This window comes from Rhagoletis pomonella, unplaced genomic scaffold (assembly GCF_013731165.1).
Source record: "Rhagoletis pomonella isolate Grant_MI unplaced genomic scaffold, Rhpom_1.0 Rhpom_scaffold_00632, whole genome shotgun sequence".
NCBI classification, from domain to species: domain Eukaryota; kingdom Metazoa; phylum Arthropoda; class Insecta; order Diptera; family Tephritidae; genus Rhagoletis; species Rhagoletis pomonella.
In genome coordinates this window covers 14,706-40,343 of record NW_023459186.1, presented here as the reverse complement: position 1 = coordinate 40,343, position 25,638 = coordinate 14,706, and the positions used below count along the sequence as shown (strand labels likewise).

At 34.1% G+C, this 25,638-nt stretch overlaps 1 protein-coding gene across 1 annotated transcript in view; it reads right to left on the bottom strand.

Annotated features, from left to right (window-relative positions):
• LOC118751289 overlaps nt 1–25,632 on the bottom strand; it is a gene marked incomplete at its 3' end in the record, with an annotated part of 43,994 nt that extends 18,362 nt beyond the window's left edge. The window contains exon 1 of the mRNA XM_036486071.1: nt 25,380–25,632. Coding sequence (XP_036341964.1) covers nt 25,380–25,501 — 122 coding nt within the window. The remainder of the gene's footprint in view (nt 1–25,379) is intronic.
• Nucleotides 25,633–25,638: the final 6 nt, after the last annotated feature.

The following is a 25,638-nucleotide window of genomic DNA, read 5'->3' as shown; positions in this document are numbered from 1 at the left end:
TTATTACCATATATGGATAGTGTTTAGTGTTGGACAATTTTTGCTCTTAAAATTAAGAAAATTATTTCGAGCAAAAATAAAACTAGGTACTCAAAAACGCGAATATATGGTAGATTTCAGGCCTTGTGTGGTAGATGATCAAAAAAGTGGCAGATCTACCACAATGTGGTAGAAGTCCGATCACTGATACGCACCCCAAGCATGCAGAGCGCCGCTCTGAGAGCGTTGGCAACACACACATTCATACATAGTACATGCCCTGCAGTGAAAAGCCAAACCAGTTAGAAAAAAGACTAGTTCATTAACTAGTATGTGCCTACCAGTTCGACAAATTCGAAGAACTTAGGCGATCAGCGACATCTGCCTTTGAATTGCCAAAGCCAAAAATAAAAAGCAATTAATTGTTTTTCTTACGAATGTCGGCTGTGGCGTCACGTGAAGTCTACTGGTTCTGGTTCTGAAATCGCAGGTTCGAGGCCGCTTGGAGGTGGTTAAGAATTTTAAAGTTAAATAAATGTAAGTAAAAATAATTTATTCAATTTATAAATAAATAAATAACAAATTTGAAAATCTAATTGCATTGCAAAAAAACATTTAGGAAGAAATGCTTGTGCTATAAAAACAAAGAAGCTAAACAGATTTTATTTTTTTTTTTAATTTAAAAATTACAATACAACAGCCTAACCAAAAAAAATTTATTTATAAAAAATAGAAAATAAAAAAATTTTCCCTGCGCCAGGATTTGAACCTGGGACCTCAGGCTTACCACGTGAGTGCTTTGCTCTGTCAAAAAGGCACACTTATGATTTTCACGGGGCATGAATTGACAGACTATCTCATCAACTGGTATGATGCTACAAGTATTTATACTAGTAGATGCTGATCCATAGCCTGACAATTGACATCTCGTAGGACATCGCAATGTTAAAAATACCAGTCGCTAACATTGAAAAAGGATAGAACATGAACTAGTTCGGCTGAAACGCAAACCGGTAGAATTCTAGTTCACAACTAGTAGCTTTCCCTGCAGGGTGCTTATCCGTACAAATAGCGTGCTGTGGTGTTGATGGATATTCAACATTTGAAAGTAAATTTATATGCCTGGGTGTAGCTGAGTGCGAAAAGATGCATGCCCCAATTTGTTGATATCCAGAGATGGTCAGGGTTCGAATTCAACTGCAGGCAACATGCAAGTTAAAATTTTTTTTTAGCTTTTTCTTGATTATTCACTTCACGGATGCTTTTTCAGAACGAACGCGGTAATTTTAATATGCGCGTAATTGAATTGAATATTTACCAATATACAGTACTTTTGTTGACGTTTATAGTAAGATCAATTACGTTTCTATTTGATTTTAATATTATTTTCCCTCAGTGTAGTTTCGCAGGGATGCCAAATTCAGAAATAGTGCTGTCAAAAGCCACTTTGAAAAAAAATACGTGGTGTGTGTCGATCATATTCCTTTCTTTCTATTCAAGAAAAATTTGCTAACATTCCTGAATCAAAATGGAACAAGTTGAAGTTTTTTCGGCTCCTGCATCGTGATGCGGACTTATATATAGTCTTTCAGCAGATTTCTTACCGGGTATCCGAGTGCATTTGCATGCTTAAATATATATTTTTACCTTGGGTGCTCATTAACTTACAGATTTACCTGCGTTATTTGTCACACCACCTCATTACAACATTTGCAGGTGCGCTAAAATTCTGAAATGTGCTATAAGTCACATGTTTAATGTCATAGGTCATGGTAATTTACTTTACAACGACGAAATATTAAACTCGCAAATGCGATATATATAAAACTTTACACACGGGTGCGTACATACACAAGTACATGAATATGTATGGATGTACATATATCATTAATTAATATCCTGCCCGTAGAATCAGAGAGTAATAAGTTAAAGAGTGGAAGAGGTTAAAGCTCAGTTGCTGCTGACAGTCCATGTTCACAGAACTTCAGGCAATAGGTATGTTACAGAGAAATACATTGATTGCCCCATTCAATGTATCAAAACTTCTTCTTTTTATTATTAGTCATCATCGGAAAGAAGGCAATAGCGCCGAGAGTTTGTTAATGTTGCTATTTTAGTACTAAACAAGTAAGACCAGCGCTGTCTTCGGCAAGCCCAAGGCTTCATACCTTTCATGAACATCAGAAAATTTTACTGTAACAGATTACTGCATTTGAAAAAATTGTTATATTCACAGCATACATATGTATGTAGATAGAGGAGTTAAACATATAAAAAATCATATCTAATCAATCAGAGGTATGGAAGATATACCTTATATAGCACCAATCTAAGTGATTTTCACCGCTGGGTGATCGATATGTAAACCGGTAACACAATTTAATAGTTTTATCTTCCTACATAATGGAGTTAGATCGCTAAAACTTGTACCTAAGCAATCAGTGGTATAGGAGATAAAGATTATACGGCACTGATTTACACAAATTTCTCACTAGACTTTGTATGATTATTTATAAAATAGTTCACGAAATTTCTCTGTTTAGCTGTCCTAATAAAGGAGTTTAACGGTAAGACCCCAAATCTAAACAATCAATGTATGGTGGCAATAGGTTATAGTGACCCGATCTTTGTCATTCCGAAGTCAACAGATGTTTGCTAGTCTTGCGGTATGTACGTCCCGAGCGTGGCCGTAAAGAATATACCTATGTGTTGTCTAATGTTTGTGATTGAAATGATTTGTCCACGATTCATGAAACTTCAAAGAGATTCGAGGTTATTTACAACAGGCGAAAATCTCAAATCAAGGTTTCTTGCATAAGGGAACGCATTTTGACTAAAACAACATATAGAAAAAAAACCTTTTTTAAACGAAGCTTTGCTATAAAAAAAACGTCCTCTACTTACTACGAGAATAGAGGTAGAATACTTGAGAAGTATGTAGTGATAGCGAAAGTCGGCAATAAAAAATGGGTTTTTGAAGTTTTCCCGAAATCTAGGAGGTATATTGGCCAAACTGACTTCAAAATCGGATTCTGCGGGTCGAAATACATAACCATAGTTAGGTCCATTCAAATGCACATGACACTAATTTTTTTTTGTGCCGGTGATATTTAAAATTTCTTGGTAGGATTGGAGGGGCGCCCGGCCCCTATTTAGTGCTAACTTATAAAAGAATACCTATAGAGCAAAAACTGTTTATAGTTAATTTTTTAATTTATTTTTTAATAACAATAACTGAGTGGTTCTGTGCACTCCATTTCTAATAAATATGCAGGAGGGAGTTAGGTTAATGCAATACATACATATTTATGTATCAAAATATGGGTGTTCGACGAAAGAGACTTAAGAAGGTTTTAGTTTGAAAAGGGTTGCCACTTGTGTAAAAAGTCGAATTTTGTTAACTTATACATATGTTATATTAAATATTAAAATGTGGGCGCCAAACGAAAGAGTCTTAAAAGAACTTAAGTTTAAAAATATTCTTGATTGCCACCTATTCGAAAAGTGATATCTACCTGATGTAAAATTAAGGACCTTGATCTGTAGATGTACAATAAGGTTTTATTTTTTGAAATTTTATTGTTACAAAAACAATTTTGGCAATTTTTGAAAATGTTTCTTATTGTGTGCAATTTCTTGAGCAACAATTTTGCTGCCATACGGGTTCGCTAGTGTAATTTGCTGTTTCAGGAAAATTGGATACCTATGGATTTTTTATAGATGTTTATGTTAAGCGAAAAAAACATAAAGACTCCAAGTTTTTTGTTTTTAATTTTTGCCCAAAATTATGGTCAGCACGAAATAATTCATTTTCAATTATTTCCTTTTGAAATGACAAATAATTTTTATTTCCAACACAAAAAGTAAACAAATGCCGATTTCAAAACGGTAAGCGCCTTACAATGTTGAGCGCTTGGATTCGTGAAGTTTTTTTGATTAGGCGAAAACAAGATTATGAATCGTAATGTACAGAGCTTCATTGAAAAACATGTGTTAGGCATGAAAGCTTCATACCAAGGTAGTATCAGTAGAGCAAAAACAACATTTGCGTGTATTTTGTTGTTGCTTCTGGTATCGAAAGTGTGAAAAACTGTTCTGAATTTTTTCTTCTAAATCAAAGCGTGCCATGTGAAATACAAAAAAATTATAAAAAATAAAAAATTGAAATTGGAAAAAATAAAAATTGTTGCAACTTTCTTTCCTAGTAAATTTGTTTGCTTCTCGAAGCATTGATCCATCCTTTACAAGGGCCAGTAATCAGCGGTTGTGCTGCTGAGTTGGGCGAACGTTCCAAAAGCTGCTATTCAATCGCTTGTTTTGTATGGAAAAAGGTTTCACATGCAAATGGATTTTAACAATTCAGAATTTTTGTGAGAAAAAATTAAAAATATTTGACATTTTCGAGACCAAATAATTTGAAAATAAATCAAATCAGCTGCTCTACTGAACTACCTGTTCAATGTACCTTGCTTCATACTTAAGTATGTCGAAACGATTACACTACTATGATTAGGCGCTCAATGTGCGAAGTGCCTAAGTTGGAAATTTACTCACACGAGCAATGCAGATTTTTCAGGGCGGAAAACGAGACAATGTATATTTTAGAATAAGGGACGATCTAATAACCAAGGAAGCCATGAAAATTTTCGAAGAGACAAAATTTTCGTCCCTAAAAAATGTCTAAACACTTTTTTATTTAAAATTTTTTCGACTTAATTTTTTCCTCCCGTGAACAGATGCATCTGTAGTTTTACTTCAAATGCTTAGGATAAATACATATATGTTTGCATGTTCATTCACGTATGTAGGTATACACATACATACTTATGTACACATATGTATGTATATGAGCTTTTTGTTGGCAATACATTGTACATTCATGCATACATAAATATTTGTCAAATGAAATGCATTTCATCATATTTTTAACCGACTTCCAAAAAGGAGGAGGTTATCAGTTCGTCAAAATATATATATATATATATATATTTTTTGTTATGTATGTTACCGCATAACTTTGGACCACGTCAACCGATTTCGATAATTCTTTTTGCATCGGAAAGGTAGTGTCTCAGGGGTAGTCCCATACTAATCCGGTTTAGATACGGTCATTGGATCATGAGATATATTTATATTTTTTTTTTTTTACATGAGAAGTGAAGTCGGTTTTTTTTTCCTAAAAATTACTTGTCAACATTCAGATTACTAGGAGCATACAAAGCTCTGACAGTCACATCCGCAACAAAAGCAAGAATAAACAGCTGGAAGAGCAGCACAGCAGCAGCGCTTGAAGGCCATTAACGAAAACTGATGTTGGCGGCAACAACTAAAGCAACAACAACCAATGAATGAATGTGATGGCCGCAGCTGCATGCAAGCCAGCAACAATTTAATGACTACACACTAACTAAATTATCAAATATTTCATATTTCATTACGTTTGATTGCAGATTTTTACGAAAAAAATTTTTTTTTCGCCAGTACCGATTCTTTTATTTTGTATGTATGTTATTTTATTTTTAAACTATGTATGTACAAGCTGTCATATGCAGTTGGTTTATAAATATGCACTGAAATATCGAACTGAAATTTTGAAAAATAAAAATGAAATCATTGTCACTCGCAGTTTTTATTATTGCTGTTGTTGTTCAGCTTTCAAAATGGATTAGTTTCCTGTATTATTGGATTAATGTGTGGGTATGCGTTTGTGCGTATTTGTCTTTACTAAAATGTGGGCGCGCCAATGACAATGTGTGCTTTTAGCTGAGCGTTCCATGACATCTTTCCATTTACAAATGTCACGCAATATCATGAAATGAGAGTCCACAAGAACAGCTTCAACAATAAAAACCACAGCTCAGCCACTGTTTGGAACACAGATTTAACAGAGTCATACATGGACACACAATTCTCATCCGGTTGACAATACTTACGTATACATAAATATACAAAAGCCCGCACACAGACGAACAGACCAGCTAGTATTTGAAAGGAGAAACATGCGTGCGAAATTCAGAAAATTGTCACAAGTATACGACAATGTCATCAATGGAATCTGCGACAACATTTTATAAAAAAAAGCTGACTGGATTAGCTCTCTTAAAACCATAATAATCTTATTTCTTGTTAACAAATTGTTGTAAGTATTAACTTGAATTAAATTAACGTCTTAAGCTATTGAAATATCGAAGTATTCGTATTTCTGAAATTTACCTTATATCGTAAGTGGGCGTAGTTTTAGTTTGATTTCAAAAATGTTCAACAAATTGCTTTTCTGTATCAAGGGTAATAAGTGTACCATGTTTGGTAAAAATTGATAAATCGGCTACCAAGATACATATTTGTGGTCATAACTGAGCCGGTGTCACGCTCTTTTTCCAAAAGTTTGTAATATAAACATTTCAGTAGTTACTACACAGTAATAGTTTCAACACATTTCTTAGTTCCACCTTAAGCAATGTTCCTAACTAGTTTTGTGGGAGTTGGTAAAGCAGCTATTGAGTTACAAAATTCGATCATGAGTGGACAAAGCCAGACGCGTTTTCAGAACATTTTATATTGTGTTATTTTGTCTAAAAATTTTAATTCATATACCAATTTTGTACAATTTGGACGCTGAGTTTTTGTATTTTTCGAAAATACCGTTATATGAGGGGTGGGTGTGATCACTCATTTTCAATACCAACATAACAACTTTTGCTCGAGTTGTCGTATACACGGGCGGACTGACAGACAGGTATGGTTTAATCGATTTCCCTTTTCATTCTGAGCATTATGATATCTACATATATCCATATCAGGGTTGTTGCAAATATTCGCATTCGCATTCGCAACCGCGTAGCTACCGCATTAATTTCAACATTTGCATTCGCATTCGCATTCACAATAATCAATGCGGAGCAATGCACAGTTTATATTAGGTTTGTATAGTAGCTTCTCCAGAAAACACTGCAGCGAGAGCGTAAAAGCAAAATAGAGCGTAAAATTGAGAAGAGAAAACTACCAGAAAAAGTTATTGAACACAAAACCAATAAAAACTTGCAAATGAATAGTTGGTGCACCGTTTTGATATTCTGTGTAAACGTTTTACTACTTTACGTTTACAGTTTTAAACTCTTTGCTTTACACACAAGCACTTACACAGTCCAGTACATCATTAATATTTTGATTTCCTCTCATTTTACTCTTATTTGTGCTATACCAATCCAACAAATGGCGGCTTTTGACATTTATCCTTTTTCTTCTTCTGCTGGCTAATTTCTGCTAGTAAACATTTGACTAGCAAGAATTTGCAGCTCTCCCGTGTTGTTGCGTTCTCGATTCAGTGCTCTCTTGCAAATTTTTTGGGTTATCATACACTTTTCCAATAAAAATTGCAGGTTCCAGTATAAATTAGTACTGATTGTTGGTTACTATACAAACCTGTTGTCAACATCTACTTTGTAGTTCATCGCTTTACATATATTTTGTTGTATGCGTAGCCCTTCTAATGTCATCCTATTTCTAGTGCTGTTCTCCACCATGATGCAATATACAAGGTAATATCAGTTGTGACAGCTCGATTTGACACTGCCTCAGCTCAATAGAATGAGAAGAAAAACGGGACGAAATGAATCCACATATGGGGGAAAAATATAAAATTTCACATTTTCTCCTTAACAAAATTTTCGTTTTAATAGTATATTCGTTATAAAATGAAATAAAATAAGATAAAATACCATTTTAAGAAAACAAAGTGTGTATACTGAGAAAAAATAAAAAACATTCAACTATATTAATGGGCAAAAAATAGTTAAAGGAGTAACACTGTTTCACGTAAGGCAGTCAATATGACGGAATTAGAGCGAGAAGTTGCCAACTGATAACACCTGTATTATTGCATCATGGTTCTCCATGTCGAAAACTCTTGCGTTGGCGACATCTGCTGTGCGATTGTTTTTGGTCTAGTGCTGCGCTAGCGCTGTGGTGATTTTCTTATTTTTGGCGTCAAGTTTGTGTTCGTTAATTCTGGTTCGTAATGCTCTCTTCGTTGTTACAATATATATTTTGTTGCAGCCCGCGCCTTCATTTCCTTTGCACGATATTTTCTATACTAAATTGTGTAGTTGTCGATTAAATATTTTCAGTATGTCTTCCACGTCTTTGGTTTTAACTATAGCGAATATATTATCTACATATTTGGTAATGTATTTGATATATGTATATGTCCTTATTTCTTAGCTCGATCATGCTGTCGTCAATAATTTAGTCTAAAACAATGTCAGCTATAGTAAGCGATAAAGGGTTACCCATTGGCATGCCATACACTTGCTGGTAAAAAGTTCCATCGTAAACGAAGTAGTTGTTTTCCCTCAGACAAAATTCTAGCGCTAGCGCAGCACTTGACCAAAAACAATCACACAGCAGATTTCGCCAACGCTTGAATTTTTGACGTGGAAACAGCACTAAAAAGAGGATGACACTAGAAGGGCTACGCATACAACAAAATATATGTAAAGCGATGAATTACAAAGAAACGCGTAGGAGAAAATAAACTTTGTTTTTATTTTCAACATACCTGCCGAAAAGCTCCAAATACAAATACACAAAAATAAAAAAAAGCTTATATGTATCAAGCAAAATTACAAATTGTGGTCGTAGGAGTATTTGTGTAACAAAACTGGACAAATATCTTATTTATCAACTTTGATAAAAATGTCTTTAAACATATTATTTCTTAAGCTATATAACCGAGCTATCAATGGGCAGTCATACAAGTTCCCCCTTCTACTTGACCTTTGACGTACGTCAAAGAGAACATAGTCGGCTACATTTTGCGCACAAATATAGTAGATGATATACAAACGCATTTTATCTGATGCCAGTTCCCATTTCCAAATTAAGTTCACAAATTTTTGAATTATTTGGTGTGCCTAAAAGAATAGGTTCGTACCACCGTAAGTTTAAAATTTAGCACCACCTATTTACATATATTTGTTGTGGTATCGTCCACTAAATACATAAAATCCAAAAGCAAAAGTCTTGTCGACTTTGTTAACTGCATACGCCGGCTGCTGCATTGGAAATCAATTTAAAAAAATGGTTGAATTTATAATATTTTTAGAAAACATCGCACAAAATCTCCTAATTCATCAGACAACGAACACAATACTGAAATTGAAAAGGAAAACAATGACATAAAGATCACGTACATTGTTGCATTTTTGCGTAAACACGTAAAATTTAATAAAATTTTAAATTATCTCCCGAAACACGTTTATTAATATTTTTTATTGAAAATAAAAGGAAAGCATACATTTTGGCATTTTTGTTTTCATTATTTTACAAAATAAATAAACTTGTGTAATAAATTTTTTGCAAATGTGTTCCAAAGCTTTTTTCCAAATTGGGAGTGGAACCCTGCGTGGAGAATGAAGGAATAGGAAATCAGGTGATCTCAGCTGTTTTCAAATGTAAACAAACAAAATGGCGCTTTCCATACTTGTCAGCCTCTACAATGCATTGTAGTTCTTAACAAAATTTTCGTGATTCGCTCTTGATGTTAAATATATTTGTTTCAATAATTAGGGCTTTTTAGGAAATTTATTTTGAGCAACAACTTTAAAAAGAAATTTTGTTTACTTGTCGGGCAAGAGTATTTTTATACGATCCTTCGCTAAAAACTTCTGTAGTAAAACTGTCCTTTTACTATTTAAAGTCAAAGAATAAGCTCCTTCAATACGGATTTCCAGCAGAAATGATCAACGTCTGGCTATAAAGAAAATCGATAATAAAAAAGCTATAGTTGTGACCTATAATTAGATAAGAATAACGTAACTATCTGAAAATCAAATATTTATAAAAAGCGAGGTGTTTTTTTTTTATAACAATATTCTGATCCGGTTCGGCTGGCAGCCATGACTTTGAAAACAGAATTTTGTTCAAAACTTTCATTCCTGAAAAATAATAATTTATTTTCCATATCCACCTATTTAGCTCGCTATAAGCACAAATTTGTAAAGCAGTCGCAGAAGAAAGTATTTATTAAAAATGAATTTAAAAAACTAAAATCGAAAAATGCTGATGAAGTTACAGATTCACCAAATTCTGAAACAACCAAAGGAATGAGAATGAAGAATTCTTTTTAAAAGCCTTTAGAAAAACCTAAAACATTTGGTTTGAGTTGTAAGCTCTGTTTAAACAACGATCGCGCCGTTATGCTAGATTCTAATTGTTTCTTAAAAATATTCGTATTCGCATCCGCGGATGTTAGCTGTTAGATATTCGCATCCGCATTCGCTTCCGCGGATGCCTAAAATTGCACATTCGCAACATCCCTAGTCCATATATGTCTATATCTATTTCGATTCCTTTAGGCTGCTACAAATGCTAATAAAAATGTATTACGAATTGATTTGAATTTGTTGGCAAACTTTTAGAAAAAACTTTAATGCAAATCTCTTACATCTAACATTTTCTATATTTTCTGTCAATATCAAGCGGAAAAAATTTTGCGATATACAATTCAATTTTAAGAATAATTTGAAAGCTATATTAAAGGTGACGATTTGTGTTTGTAGAAGTATATTGAAGGTGTAACACGAGTATATATAACATACTCATTAACGTACATATGTATGCGAGTAAATATCTAGGATTATATTTTATCAATGTTTTTAGTTTTTATTCATATTCATTTAATTTAATTTATGTCGACATGGAAATATTAAATAATTTTCAGTGATCCTTTCAAAAAATCTGTCAATCAAATTACACCTTTTCCAATACCTAACGTTTCTTAATTGCATCTATTTTAACGAAAATTTACATTCAATAAAGGAAAGAGTAATACAGTATCATTAATGGTGATGCCACATAGAGGGAATTAAATGTATCCATTTTCGCATGTGCGCTGCAAATTTATTTAGCAGTTTACTTAACTTATGTCACCAGTGCACGTCAACCTCCCACTTCTCATTTCAGTTTTTCCCAAGGAAAATTCGCATGCCTCAAGCTATGAAAGGCGATGACAGTGGGAAGTAGTTCACAAGAATTACTGAGCATATAACTAATTGAGTGTCACTTGATTGCGTGGATTGTACTTAACCATTCCCTGCAAAAAGCTGTGCGAATAATCTCTAAAGAGAGTATTCCGAGATTACTCTCAATCGGGTACAATTGGGCATTAATTAGTCCCAACTAGTCTCATACGTGTACTAATGGAGGTCAATTAGTCTCGACTCATCCCTTATGGGTATAATTGGAGATCAATTAGTCCCCAACTCATCTCTAACGGGTACTATTAACAATTTAATGATATGTACGCACTTAGTCAATGGAATTTCATGTGCGGCGTTGGTACACAGAGAGAGTATTCGCCTAACAAAACTGAGCACCCCGGTTCGAATCTCAGCTGGCTCAAATTTTTATTTTTATTTTTTAAAAGTGACTAGTCGCTTTTTATACCCGTTTGGGTATAAAGGTGAACAATTAGTCTCTTCATAGGACATGCTCGAACAAAAGCGATCAGTTCATTCCATATAAAGAGATCAAAAGTGGTATTAGTCGCATGCTCCCGGAGTCATCCCGGATTAGTCCCATTTTTTGCAGGGTTATTATCCACAAACCCACAAACACACACACACTCGCATGCATACATACGTGCGTGCTCTAACTGCATATCACTTAAACAATAGCATTTTTATTACGATCTTTCTGTAAGTTAATTTGAATGTATGTTTGCGTTCTTGGCATTTGCTAAATACATATTTATGTATGTCATGCTAAAAAGTTTTAATTGAAGCAATAACGTGAAGAACGCATAATTAATTTACAACATTCGAAGCATGCACATTTTCTGAAGTATTTTCCGGGATTCATTGCTTCGTAAGAGAAAGCAATGGGTGGCGTTAATAAAAAATAAAATATTGACATTGTCATACATCAAAACATTTTAAAAGTTTCAAGAAGATAAGATGGCAACTTTTAAACTTAGTCGTTCGTAGGTAGTTGTGTATGTTTTTAAAAACAAAAAATATCTCTGTAAAATGGCAATAAAGCAAACATTTTTTTAATACAAAGTAAGAACTGGAGGAAAAATTGCTCGTTGAACGGGATAAAGAAAATTTCACGTTTTATGTGGAATGTTTCTTGCCACATACCAAAGGGAAATTTTACCTGAGTAGGGCGTTCTTTTGCCGCTGGTTTACAAAGAAACGCAGCCGCTCTAGCTTAAATGGTTTGAGAAGTAGGCAGTGTGATAATTTAAATTGTATAGGAAGTGCACGATCTCTTTCCTGTTAACCCTCATTTTCTCTGTCGCTACGGTATCGATAACATATATCTGTACGAAATCTTAAGACATTGTTGTAAGTTGGCGTATTTAGTTATTAAAACATCGGAGTTTTCGTATTTGTGCAATTTGTTATATTGTAATTGGCAGTAATTTTGGTCCGATTTCAAACATTTTCAACATATTGCATTTTTTGCGCCAATGTTGATAAATATGCCGAGTTTGGTAGAATTTGATAAACCGGTTACCGATATACACATGTGTAGGCGTAAGTGGGCTGTTCGATGCCCATTTTCCAAAAATTTCCCTATGTATAATTTTCTGCAAAGGGGTCATTGCATATGTCGATTCTGAGTAAAGTATTAGTAAAGCATGCTTCGTACTTTTGGCGGTCTACACGTGCGGTTTCTCGTGAAAACGGCCGGTTAGATTTAGATGCGGATTGCTTCTCAGATGTTGCGTGTTCCCGTGTCGGCAAACCGGATATGGAAAACCGATAAATATTGTGTGCACACAAGTACTTATTGCAAAATCAAACTTATATGAAACGTAGAGTGTAAACCTGCTAACGACCAAAAAACATATTTTACTGTAGAGGCAAAAAACTAAATATATCTTTAACTCTTAGTCTAAGGGGCAAATCCTACATATAGTTTGTTAATCGCGCCACGTTATATGGCCCTAATCCAGAACGAATGAGAAAAATTACGTTTTTGTGGTTTTATTGGCGAATTTCTAACTTAGCAGGTTTTAGTTTTTGTATTCTCAAAATTGAAGTGGATTTAGCAGGTTTTTTGTATGAATAAAATTGTTTCTATTTTATTTTTTGTGATTACAAGCTCAATTTAAATGTTAATTAATATAGTATTCCATAGATAAAAAACAATTATATATATATAAAAAAATACAACAGATTTATTCTTCCGTTTATTGCAACAAAAATAGGCAGTTTATAAAACATATTTTAGTAACTATACGTGAAGTATTCCTCTCTCAAATTAATAGTACAAAGACCACATATAAGATAATTTAAGTAGGAACTGAATAATGTCAGAAAGTATGATACATATTATTCAATCATGAGGTAAATTGTTATAGTAGGCGTGGTAATCTTCAGGAAGTAATCGTTTGAAATACTGGAGATCTCGTACTTTCTGCGAGCAATCGTACGCCTACTCTCGTATAAATTCGGAAGGTGGGAAAACGGCAAGGAAACAGCTACTGGGGATTTTCTTTGCGGTACTACTTCCCATTCGTTGGAGAATCTTAGTTTGAAATGTATGTCGCCACTTGGTGTATACCGTAGGGCTCGTATATCAGTTACTTTAGCAGCATATCTGCCGCGACCGGGACGAATGCTATTAAAGAATTGAACTGTGTTAAAGCTTTTAAAGAACGTGTGACTAAGATAAGTTACGTCATATGGTTTTGGATTTTTTCTAGCTAATCTACCTACTTCAATGTATTCTGCAGGAACATGGATATCTATTTTCTTTAGTGCTCGTTCGATAATGGAATGGATACAATCAGCTTCCATTTGGGTATGGCCTACTTCAAGAAACTTTTGCTCAATAATGATATTAAGTGCATTCTTTTGCAACCACGCTACAAAAGAACACTCGCTTAAATGACGAAATACACGCAAAGCAATAACACAAACTCGGCTATTTATCCGAGCTCAGCCAGATCGGCTAAAAAATACGCGACCTGAAGGCTAGTGCTGGTAAGTGGAAAAACTGCTCTATTGTGAATTGTTAATGGGAAAGTGGAGAGGGAAATTTTTGCTTCCTTTTACATGTGACTTATATTTTAAAAGAGTATATATATTACGCAAATACCTCGCATAATTACTCATTTAAATTGGTTTTTGTATCTAAATCCCGTTAAACTAATCACATTTTCTTGCCAGCTACCAACAGGGTTGCTTAAGTAGCTAAAAGGAAATTTTACCCGAGTTGAGCGTTCTTTTGTCGCTCGCTTACAAAAAAAATGCAGCTATTGTTATTTATAGTTGTGGATAACAAAGCATTAGCCATAATACTGTTTCGGGTTTGATATGTGCATTCGGTGCTATAAAAAATTACTGTAATTGGCTCCCCGGAACTATTATTTGGTACTACATTTTTTTTTATCGAATCTACCCACACGCTGGAAAACTCTTCTGCATTTAATCTTCCTTCTGTTTCGTTCCACAAGTAACAATAATTTCCTTGAGATATAAAAAATTAAAGCTTGGCTTAAACGCATAAAGTAATACTCTAAGATAGAACAATAATCGAGCGACAGAAGCACAATATGTTGGATTTAGCAGTTGAATTTGAACTGATTGTACATTAGCAGCTTTACTCATCAAACAATTTTTGACAATTATATTTTTATATTGACGTATTTTTTTGCTTGCCAACTGCGGAATCGCCTACTCCTTCGAACTGCATCAAAAGGTCAATTTGGCCAAAAAACGGATTTAGCAGGTTTACACTCTAAGCCGACGGTATGCTTTGTTTCGTTAATCGCTTCACATTCATGTAACAAAAATATGCCACAGCAAAGCGTGGCAGGGTACAGCTAGTATATAATAAAATATTTAGTACTTGCCCGAAAAACTTAAAAATTACACTGTTACAATGCTAAAGAATTTTTCTCTCCATGGACCGATTAAACAATGCAAAAACAACAAAAACAAAAGACAATAGACTACGAAAATCAGTACTGTAAATTTTGAAGAAAATTATCCTCTCTCTCTGCAAAACCGCCCCTCACCCAATTGCAAAACCGCCTATCTTACACTCAAATCATACAGGAGGGCGAAAAAACGGTTTATTCTTTGAAGGCATTGCCTTGATAGGCGGTATTTTCTCTAGCTATTATTTTACAAATCTGTTGTTTTAATAACGATTTTTATGCATAAATCTCGATGCCTGGAGTTCAGGGTTACCAAATCTCATTTTTGCCACAATGGCGATTTACGCGGTTTCGCAACTGGTCGATGGGCGGTGTTGCAAAACATCGAGGATATAAGTTTGTAAATGGTACACCCTAAACTCCCAAGGTGACTCCCGCTCGAGTGATTTCTTTAATCTGATGTTGGAGAAGATAATAAGAGCCGCAGATCTGAACCGCTCAGGCACAATACTTTACAAGAGCGTAAAATTGCTGGCGTATGCAGACGACATCGATATTATCTGCAAAACTAGGGCTACGTCTGTTCTGCCTTCTCGGGATTGGATAGAGAAGCAAAGCGAATGGGCTTGGTGGAGAACGAGGACAAAACGAAGTATCTCCTGTCATCACACGAACAGTCAGAGCATACGCATCTTGACACCCACGTCACCGTTTACAGTTACAAGTTTGAGAAAGTAGACGACTTCGTTTATTTGGGAACCAGCATTAAAACCAATAATAATGCCAGCCTTGAAATCCAACGGAGAATCGCTTCTGCCAACAAGTGCTACTTTGGGCTGAGTAGGCAATTGAGAAGTAAAGGCCTCTCTCGTCGTACAAAGATCACACTCTATCAGTCCACTCCTCATGCTTCTGCTGGTATATGGCGCAGAAGCATGGACAACGAAAACATCTGATGAAGCGGCTTTTGGAGTTTTTGAGAGAAAGATTCTGCGAAAGATTTACGGACCTTTACGCGTTGGCGATGGCGAATACCGCAGACGATTTAACGATGAGGTGTATGAGCTTTACGGCGATATAGACATAGTGCAGCGAATTAAAATTTAGCGGCTCCGCTGGCTTGGCTATGTCGTTCGAATGGACAGAAATGCTCCTGCTCTGAAAGTATTCAACTCGGAACCCGCTGGTGGTAGCAGAAGGAGAGGAAGGCCCCCACTGAGAGGGAAAGACCAGGTGAAAAGGACTTGGCTTCTCTTGGAATTTCCAATTGGCGTCACTTCGCACAGAAGAGAAATGACTGGCGTGCTGTTTTGGACTCGGCCAAAATCGCTTAGGCGGTTACAGCTCCAATAAAGAAGAAGAAGACAACTAAAACTAAAACTAAAAAAAATCAGATTTTGAGATAAATTTCGAAATTTTACCTTTGAGTCGTGAAAGTTAGATTTATTTACTCTTACTAGAAATAATACACTCAAATTCTGAAGATTATTTTCGTTTCATTTGGTATCGATTACCGTGGAATGAGCCAAAATTAAAAACATATATAAATATAAAGTAGGCGGTTTTTTATTATTCATTTAGATACTTCGTTGAGAGAACTAATAAGGAGGGCAATTCAAAATTTTCTGCCGGAAATTGGAAATTTAGTATTTTTTTAAAACATCTAAATTTTTTTTATTCTACAAAGACAAGCAGTAATTTTTAAGCAAAAAACAAAACCGACTCCAATTCTCATATACAAATTTAAGATTATCGTTAATTTCTTCATAATGCAATGATCGGATCGGACCACCTGTGAGGTATTGGCTATTTAAATATGAGATATGCAACCCTGTCTCTGTACCAAACCACCAAGATTAGTTGTGTTTAATGAGCCGCTCTAGGTTACGCCAGATTAAGATATCTCAAAAAATTGTGTTTCATGAGGATTTTTCTTGCTCTAATTTACTCTAGTTTTTGATTCATGAGCCTGCGCTAAGTGGAACCAGAGCAACTTAGAGCACGATTTTCTGCCCCAGCTTTTTTGATGGAGTAACTTAGAGCAAGCAGCCGTTTTGAGAATTTCTGCCTGAAAAGTGTTTCATGAGATTTGTGAACTGAGTTGCTTTAACTTGCTCTATTGTTTTTTTGACATCTGCTCGATTCTGCTCTAACTTGAGCTGATCTGAACATTTTTCGGTCTCATTAAACACAACTATTGATAGGTAGGTTTTTTTTTATCAATCTTGCCAAAGAAAAATCAGCTGTTCGTACTGAACGCAAACAAACAAGCAAATGCAACAACAATTTCAAGGTGCAAGTAATAGTGTTGCCACTTGTTTGGCATATTTAAATTAAGTTGATCTTAAACCCAAGGAAAGTTAAATGGCATTTAAATAACAATCCAAAATTAAAATTAAGTGCCTATTTAAATATTCATTTGGAATTGGCCCTTAGTGTGCCTTTTAGAAGATTTTGCGCAGCTCTTCAGTACTTACATAGCTGAGCATAGCACTTTTTAAAACACGGTTTACACCATTACGTTGTTCTTTGAAGAAGTCATGTAAAGGCGGAGGCCCGTTGTGGTGTGACTGCTAAAAAAAAACCCCAAGTCGTCAAATAATAAGTAAAAGTAAGAGAGAAGACAACTAATGAAGGAAGCTATTAAAATAACAATTTTACTGTAAAAATAGAATGCATTTCATAGATAAACCGGAGCATCGTTATGAAAAAGTGCTCTGTATTAAAGCTTCAAGTATTTCTTATAGAGCAATATTAAATTCTCCAATGCATAATGCCAATTATAGAAAATTTTTTGAGCGCAGGTTTTCCCATGGATTGTGATGCGCCACTATCATCAAATTACTATAAATGGGCGTATAAAGAGTGTGTCAGACGTGGCATTATTTCCAACTTTTCCATGCAATTCGAAGTCAGAATAAAAAAGAGAATTTTTATTTGTACATGCAATCACCTAAAAGGACCTTTTTTCACTTTTTCGTAATCAGTTTTAAAAATAAAATAATGTGCTGTCAAACCATTCAAGTGTTGCCGTGTAATAGGTACATCGCAATTTGTGAGAACAAATAAAATACCAGAAATGCTTGCAATTAATTATCTTTCGGAATTGGATTGTCAAGTTATCAATAAAAAATTAACAAATTGAAAACAAAGTATATTATAACCAAGAGATATAACAAACAAATAGTAACGCGGCTCACGGTTGCATTTAAGTATCGGTAAAGACTGTAAAAATTTCATTTCTTGTGTGAACAGCCAAAAAGTGTTTTTGGAAATATAAAACAATTTTCGAAAGACACTTTATTGCAAGGTGTAACTGCTTATGCAACTACTTTTTGAAATTTCTCAATTTAACAGCCTTTTTCGAAATATTTTGCATTGCCACGTCTGACAGTTCTTTAAAGCAAGTACGTGCGTATTCTTTTTCGCTTTAGCTTGCGAATACTTTACGCATTTCCATCGTCACAACCAACGATTTGTCATAATTATTTTAGATGGCATTGAACTGATGCTATGACATGGATTACCGCTATGGCGGACGTAGAGCAACAGCAAAAGCAAAGACAACAAAACAGCATCATCATTAGCTGTTGTAATATGAGTAAGAAAATTTATATTGACAATAAGAAAATCAGTTGTGTATGTACATACATAAATGGCGACGGTAACTTATAAACAGTTCGAAGCCAGCAATGTTGAGGAGTTGTTACGGTTCCTCTGCTGTTTTTTATTACTTAAATGTTGATAAATGAAGGTTTCATTAGAACACATAAAAAAGACTGCAATAGCTGACGTTTTGAAATTCATCTGCTTGTAAATCATCCTTTGTTTAAAGAACGTAATTTTCCAATATTCTCTATACAATTCGAGATAAACGACTCTAAAGTTATTTATTGAGACATTCGTTTTCATATCGGACACCAAATTTGGTGTCACACTTTCGATTGGCCTAAATTTTTTTTTATGGGTGCATACATACATGAAATAAGCTAACACGTGCTCGAGGAATTCTTTTTTGCTTTTTTCTTTGGAAATATCAAAGTTTGCATTTTTTCGTGATTCTGACTAATCATGTACTTCTTCAAATCGTTATATCTAGGGTTCTGCTCATCGTAGAGGCTTCATCTTAACGTTGTTTAAAGCTAAAGAAACGGGCTTAACATTTCTATATATAAGAAGGTCAAGATTGTCCTAAAGCTAACTTAGCTATTAACAGTGGAACTTTTTGTAGTTGATTTGCATAGTGAAGACCAGTAAATTAGGGATTTAAAATTATACCACCGTAATCCTCGTTTAATTATCTATAAAAAATGTGGTTAAAAAAATGGTAGTTTTTCAAGAATTATTTTAAAATGTTTCTCTTTATGATGAGATGTTTTTTTTCCAATACTTATGTTAAGATATATTTGGTAAGGTGTTAACATCGGATTTTGCACAAAATTAAAATTTTATTGCGACTTCCGATAGAATACCATTCAGATATAGTATTTGTATGGCAAGATATTTCTTTAAGGCTACAAACCCCTAGAAATGGGCGTGGCAATTGCAGGACTAAAATTAGCAAAACGCAGATTTTATTGCAAATTTTTTTTGATTGATCAAAATAAAAAATTGAAGCGAATCGGAGACATGACATAGTTTTTTTTTCGAAATCCGCCCGGCTTAAAAAAGAATGTCTTTATTATTGAACAAAAACTAAACATACAACTGGTTAATGCTCGCTTGCTGGAAGAATATCTTTTTCCAAAGTATGCCGAAACGGCTACCAAAAAATTAAACAAGAATGGACTCTGCAACTTTGCACTCTAAGCTAGCGATCTGTCAATTGCATCTTCTAGCAAACTAATTTTATTTTATTTTTTCAATGGTGTTATTAAGTTTTGTAGCACGATTTTGTTTTTTTATGATAAATGGAAAAGGCAACAAATAAAACTTACAAATAAATAGTTTATTATGAGCCTGCCTAAAACTATACAATAACATAAAAGTACATATCGTCACCTGAAATGCAAAATAATGTTACAACATCATCACTGAAATGGAGAAAGTCGTGCCTATTTTTAATTTTTTTTTTGTTATAAAGTGATGTGGGGAGTTGTAATTCGATGGAATTCATCATAGCAAACAAAAAGTAAATTTTGAATTTTTTATAAGTTACGACTTTTTGCATTTCAGTGACGATATACAAGTTTTACGGCCATACTATACTTCTAAGGTATAGAGAATTATACATCATTAGATATGTACTTTTATGATGATGTGCAGAGGGTTACTGAAATTTCAAATTAAATAAAATTGAAGCGTAGAAATCTTTTCAAAAGTGACACCAATACAAATATCATACATGTACATGGTTGGGGTAGAAATGTCTCCTAAATGTGTGCTTTAATAGTGATACTGAGTTAAAGAAAATATTAGGAATAAGGTTTATGTAGATTAACCGCAAAATTCTGCGCACCTGACATATAATCAACCTTGACTTAATATTTGTCAAACATTTGCGCCTAAAACTATGCCGCTAAGATTTGTCTGTATTTCACTAAATTTTTGTCAAGCGTGACAATTTGTCAAGTGCACAGAATTATGCAAGAAAGAGGGTAAAGTTGAGTATGTAGAAGAAGAAAGATAAAGGTTAAGGTTAAAATAAAAGTAAAGATGTTATGCATGGTGCTTTGTTCAACTCTTCCCCACTTAACTCACCTTACCGTTGAAACACAATGCCGTTGAATTCTTCGCCACTAATATTCGCTGTAAAAATTCAAACACACTGACGTATATGAGAATGCGCACCACCAAAGCAAACGACGAATTTCGGCCGACGACTATTCGCGACGCTGCCGGCGGCAGCTGCAAAATACGATCCATTATGGCCATATGCTAAAAATTCTCAGGTTTTTAAATCGAAATTAAAAAATAATGTATTAGTTTTTGTTAAAAATTAATAATCTTGTTGTTGGTAAAAATTTTAATTGTACCTTGCCATAAGTAGCTCAATTCGTTGTCGCCGTAGTTGTGTTTTACTTAGCGAAATTTTTGGGCGAAAGTGGCTGACGTGGCCGCTCTACTGGGCGAAAATTCGACGTTCGTGGCATTGTGTTTCAACGGAAACTCACTTCACTTCAATTCACTTCATCTTAACTCAACTCAACTCAATTCACTTCGACATGTTCACTGGCGTCGACATGACCGGAGCCTGCGGCCACAATCAACCTGGTCTAAAAGTTATGGAAACCACTAGCAATTTTTCAAAAATAGTCCACAAATGCAAGTTGATGTTGAAATCGGCCACCGAAAATCACAGAATTTTTACCAAACAAAACCCTCCTTTTGACATCGTGCTCAATACCGAAAAAAATAAAACCATAAAAGCCAGATTTTTTATTACCATTCAAAGCCGCGCGAGTGACTTAAAGTATCCGATCATCCGTTCTTCAGTCTAACCCAGAAATCCTCCTTTACGTTGTTTATACATATATGTACTTGCGAACAGGCAATGCGTTCCTCTGCTAGAGGAATAGAAATCGAAAAATCGAACTTTAATAGAATGTTTTGTCTTTTCCTGCCACCATCTTAATTTATCCTCGCCTGTCCTTTGGTTGCATTGTGCGTTAAAATGCTAAGTTGGTGAATATCGTGGTTGGCAAGCCTGCAAGCCGGTTGAAAAGATGCTGCGCAAAACCCCAGAAAGTCAATGAAGTGGAAAAATAACAGCTCAGTAAATGGGCTACGAAGACAAGCAGTCAGGCTGACTGACGGGTAGACTTTGTTGTGGCCATTCAGCAACAACATTTCACATCGAACGGTAAAAAAATAAATGAAATGAAATGAAATGAAATGAAAAAGTTTAAAGTCCTTAGAGAATTTGAATATTTGAAGGAATTGTTAGAAATTAAACGAATAAAAATATCTATATTCATATACATACATGTATACAAGCATGCAAGTTTAAACGAGCAATTAATAAATAAATCGACGAATTTAATTCGCATTTCAACTCTAAAAGCATATTTTATAACAAATAATGCTGAAATCAAGTAAACTTAGTAAAGTCATACTACCGTAATGAAACGCAGTAATCTAATTGTTAGTTGATCATTTATTAAATAAAAGGAAATTTGTTGCACTTTTTTGGTATGCAAAAGCAATTGCTGCCATGCACGTCCTTTCGGACCAAGCAATATATGTATTTACTCAAATGGATATTAACAAACAGTGCTTGCTCACAATTTTGAGAAATTAAAAGCAAAGTATACTTCGCAGCTTGATTTCGCCGGAGAATTCTTCGAAAAGTGGAAGGCGAGGAAAACATGCTTAACTCTATATTTTTCATTCGACTTAAAGCATGAGAAAAAGTATCGAATCAATGAGATAAAATGGGAGTTTACTTTATTTATTTAGCGGTTGTATTTTTATTATGATTTAAAAAAGATAAGACAAGCTCAACTATAACCAGGAAGGGTACACTCTAAAAAAAAGTGTGTAAATCTCCTACCTGCAAGGTAGGTTACTGATTTCCTACCTTATTATCCGCGAAATTACATGCTCGATTATTCAAAAGTTTGTTTAAATTTCGGACTTTTTAGAGTGTAATTTAGCTGCTGTGGTGTGCGTAAATTTCCGACGAAGGTGTATTTAAGCTACAAAATACACATCTGCTGTTTGATTTCACCCGCAGAATTGTATAAAGTCGCTAACGAAAAGGATTTTTACACACGAAAATGTGTAAACGAGAAAAATACATATTCATAGTGTAAATTTACCAAAAAATTTAAAAAATTTACAAAAATATACTCGATTTATAGTCGCATTTTTAAACAGATTTTTTAGAGTTTACCAAACAGGGGTCATCCATCTTGAAGATGATGAAAATTCTATCACTTGGAAAAACGGCAATAAAAATAAATGAATCGTAAAAGAAGAATACAAACAAGTTTATTATCTACATATTTTGAAGCATCGGCTTTCCTAAGCACTCGGTTAATTGAAAGAAAATCATAAGTTTTTGGTTAACACAAAGTTTTCGTCTTATCCAAAATTTTAGTTACAGTAAAATCAACGAAAAATTTCATTTAAAACAAATTGTTTCTTTTAAATTTAAAACGAAAATCACTGCACCAGAATAAGTGTATCAATATACATATGGACAAATCTAAAAAATAAGTACCTACAATCTCCAAAAAAAAAATTTTATTTTTAAATTTGTGAGCACACCTATGTTTTATATATCATTTTATTCGTACTCTCTTAATAAATCGATTAATATAAGTGTAATTCATTTTCATCAAGTGCTTCAAAAGTTAGACGAGGAATAAACATGAAATAAATAGAAAACAAAAGAATAAGCTGGGTTCAAATTACATTGTTCAAGTTGTAAATTTTAAGAAAAGATTTTGAAAGTTGAACTCGCTTAATTGGGCTGTTCGAAATTCAATGGCAATGGCCCCGTTTTACCGGATTGGCTCCGGTTTTCGAGATAACGGTATTTGAAACTTTGATTAAATTTTAACTATCTTATAAATAACTCCCTCAGTTTTGAAGTTATTTTACTAAAATTTTGCACATAACAGGTTTTTAATAATACCTTAATTATTCCTTAAAATTATCGAAATGGGTGCACTTTAACTTATAGCTCCAATACAACTGATTACTCAGATAGGTGTTTTTGCGCTATAACTCTAATGTCATATCTGAATAATATATTCTATGCGTGATATATGTTAAAGTGAACCTATACTAAATGTTTACCTTAATTGGAGGAGTTATACCGCAAAACAACGTCTCTGGACATTCAGTTGTATGGGAGCTAGATTTGAGAGTGAACCGATTTCGATGATTTTATGACATAGTGAAGTGAATGTTAAAATACAAGCGTGTGCAAAATTTTGGTAAAATATCTTCAAAACTTAGGGAGTTTTTTTTTTATCAAATAGTTCAAATTTAAGCAAAGTTTCAAGTACCGCTATCTCCAAAAGTGGAGAGAATCGGGCAAAACTGGGGACGCCATTGAATTTAAGAGGTTCCAATTAAGTAAGAGCAACTATCAGAACCTTTGTCGAAAAAAATTTCATTTGATACCACCCACGCAATATTTTGACTACAAGAAGGAGCATAATTAAAGGTACTAAATCGGGTTTTTTACACACTTCTAGAGACAAATTTTTTGAAGCATTTCACAAGTATGTGTAATTTTATAAGGACTAGCAGTTAAACAAAGATTTAGATCGTTTCGACGTATTTTCCAAATGTGCCTTCAATTAAGGTGTTTTTGGAATAAAAATTATGCTCAAAATCGCACAATATTTTATCTTTAAAAGTAAGTTTATTCTGAAAGCACACCTCTTGCTAAGGTATGAAATTATTCGTAATTGTTTGTAGAATACAATACATTCTAAAAAAGTTTTTAAAATTAAATGCTTCAAAACTTATATGCGATAAACGGAAAATTTTGAAAATTGTGAAATGCAGAGTTACAGACTTTGAGTTACTTGCCATTTCGTTATTTTTTAAGGCACACTTTTCTTTTTCTTAATTGCTAAATGCCGTCGAGTTAGCTCGAATAGCTTATTTTTCAGTCGAGAAATGTAATTTTGAAATTTTAAAATTACTACGGTGTATTTTTCTCAAAAACGTATGACTCAAAACATATGATTTGTAAAAATATAATTCATTTATAAACAATATATAATATAATAAAACAAAATGTCTATCATATTTGGGCGTGCACAATTTCGAGCTCACGCTCCGGCGCTGATTTGGTATGTTGTGATTTCGGTAAGCCACGTACACGTATGCAGATAGGCGATGTCTCGTGAATGCGCGCAAATAAAGTTCGCTTTTACCGGAAACATTTACAATTAATTGTGATTTTAACATATTTATACTTTTACACAAATACGCAGAAAATCCGGTCACATGGCAACGCTCAAATGGTTTGACAGCACTTTCGGAAAAAATTAAATTTAGTGTACTGTTAATTGCAAACGGTTTTTTTTTTGGTATAAAACATAGAAAATACGTGACACTGTCAGCAAAACAAAATATCAACAATCAGCAAAACTTTTCCGTAGTTTCACACTCGCACTTTATTATATTAAAATTTATCTACTGGGTTCTAAAACAACATACTAAAAATATTAAGAAAAAATCGTATTAAAAAGCTCGACATTTAGATGAAACTTTGCAGAATTTTTCTAGTTCTTGCACAAAGTTTGAAATTTGGAATGATACAGTTTTTCTTAAAGAATAAACTATATTTTCATAAAAAATTACCTAAATTAAATACTAAAAAAAAGAATTCGTCAATACGGGGCGGATTTGTAATTATTATTGGCGGGGCATACATATATATGTACATTAGACTGCATCACTCCCCATACAAAAAAAAAACGGTACTGTTTTTCCATTGGAATTATAAAATCTATTATATTTTTAGACGTCCACCAAAATATTTTGAATTTGTTTTTTGGTGATGCAGTCTAATGTACATACTTAGCAAATAGCAACTTACTGTTTTTCCTTGCGCTGCTGTCGTTTCTTCTTGAATGCCTTCTTAACACGCAGCAGCAGGAAAGCAGCGCGGTCCACGGAGAGTGTGGTGCTCTTCTTCGACGGCGGGGGAGCATCATCCATTTTATTTGCTACCTCAGTTGGGGTTACGAGGCTGGTTAGGATCGAAAGAATGGCGAATGCGATGAGGTTGGTAAGAACAGCTACGAAAAAAGTGTTCACTTTCAGCTGTGTAAGTTGGCAAAGAGTACTTGAATAAT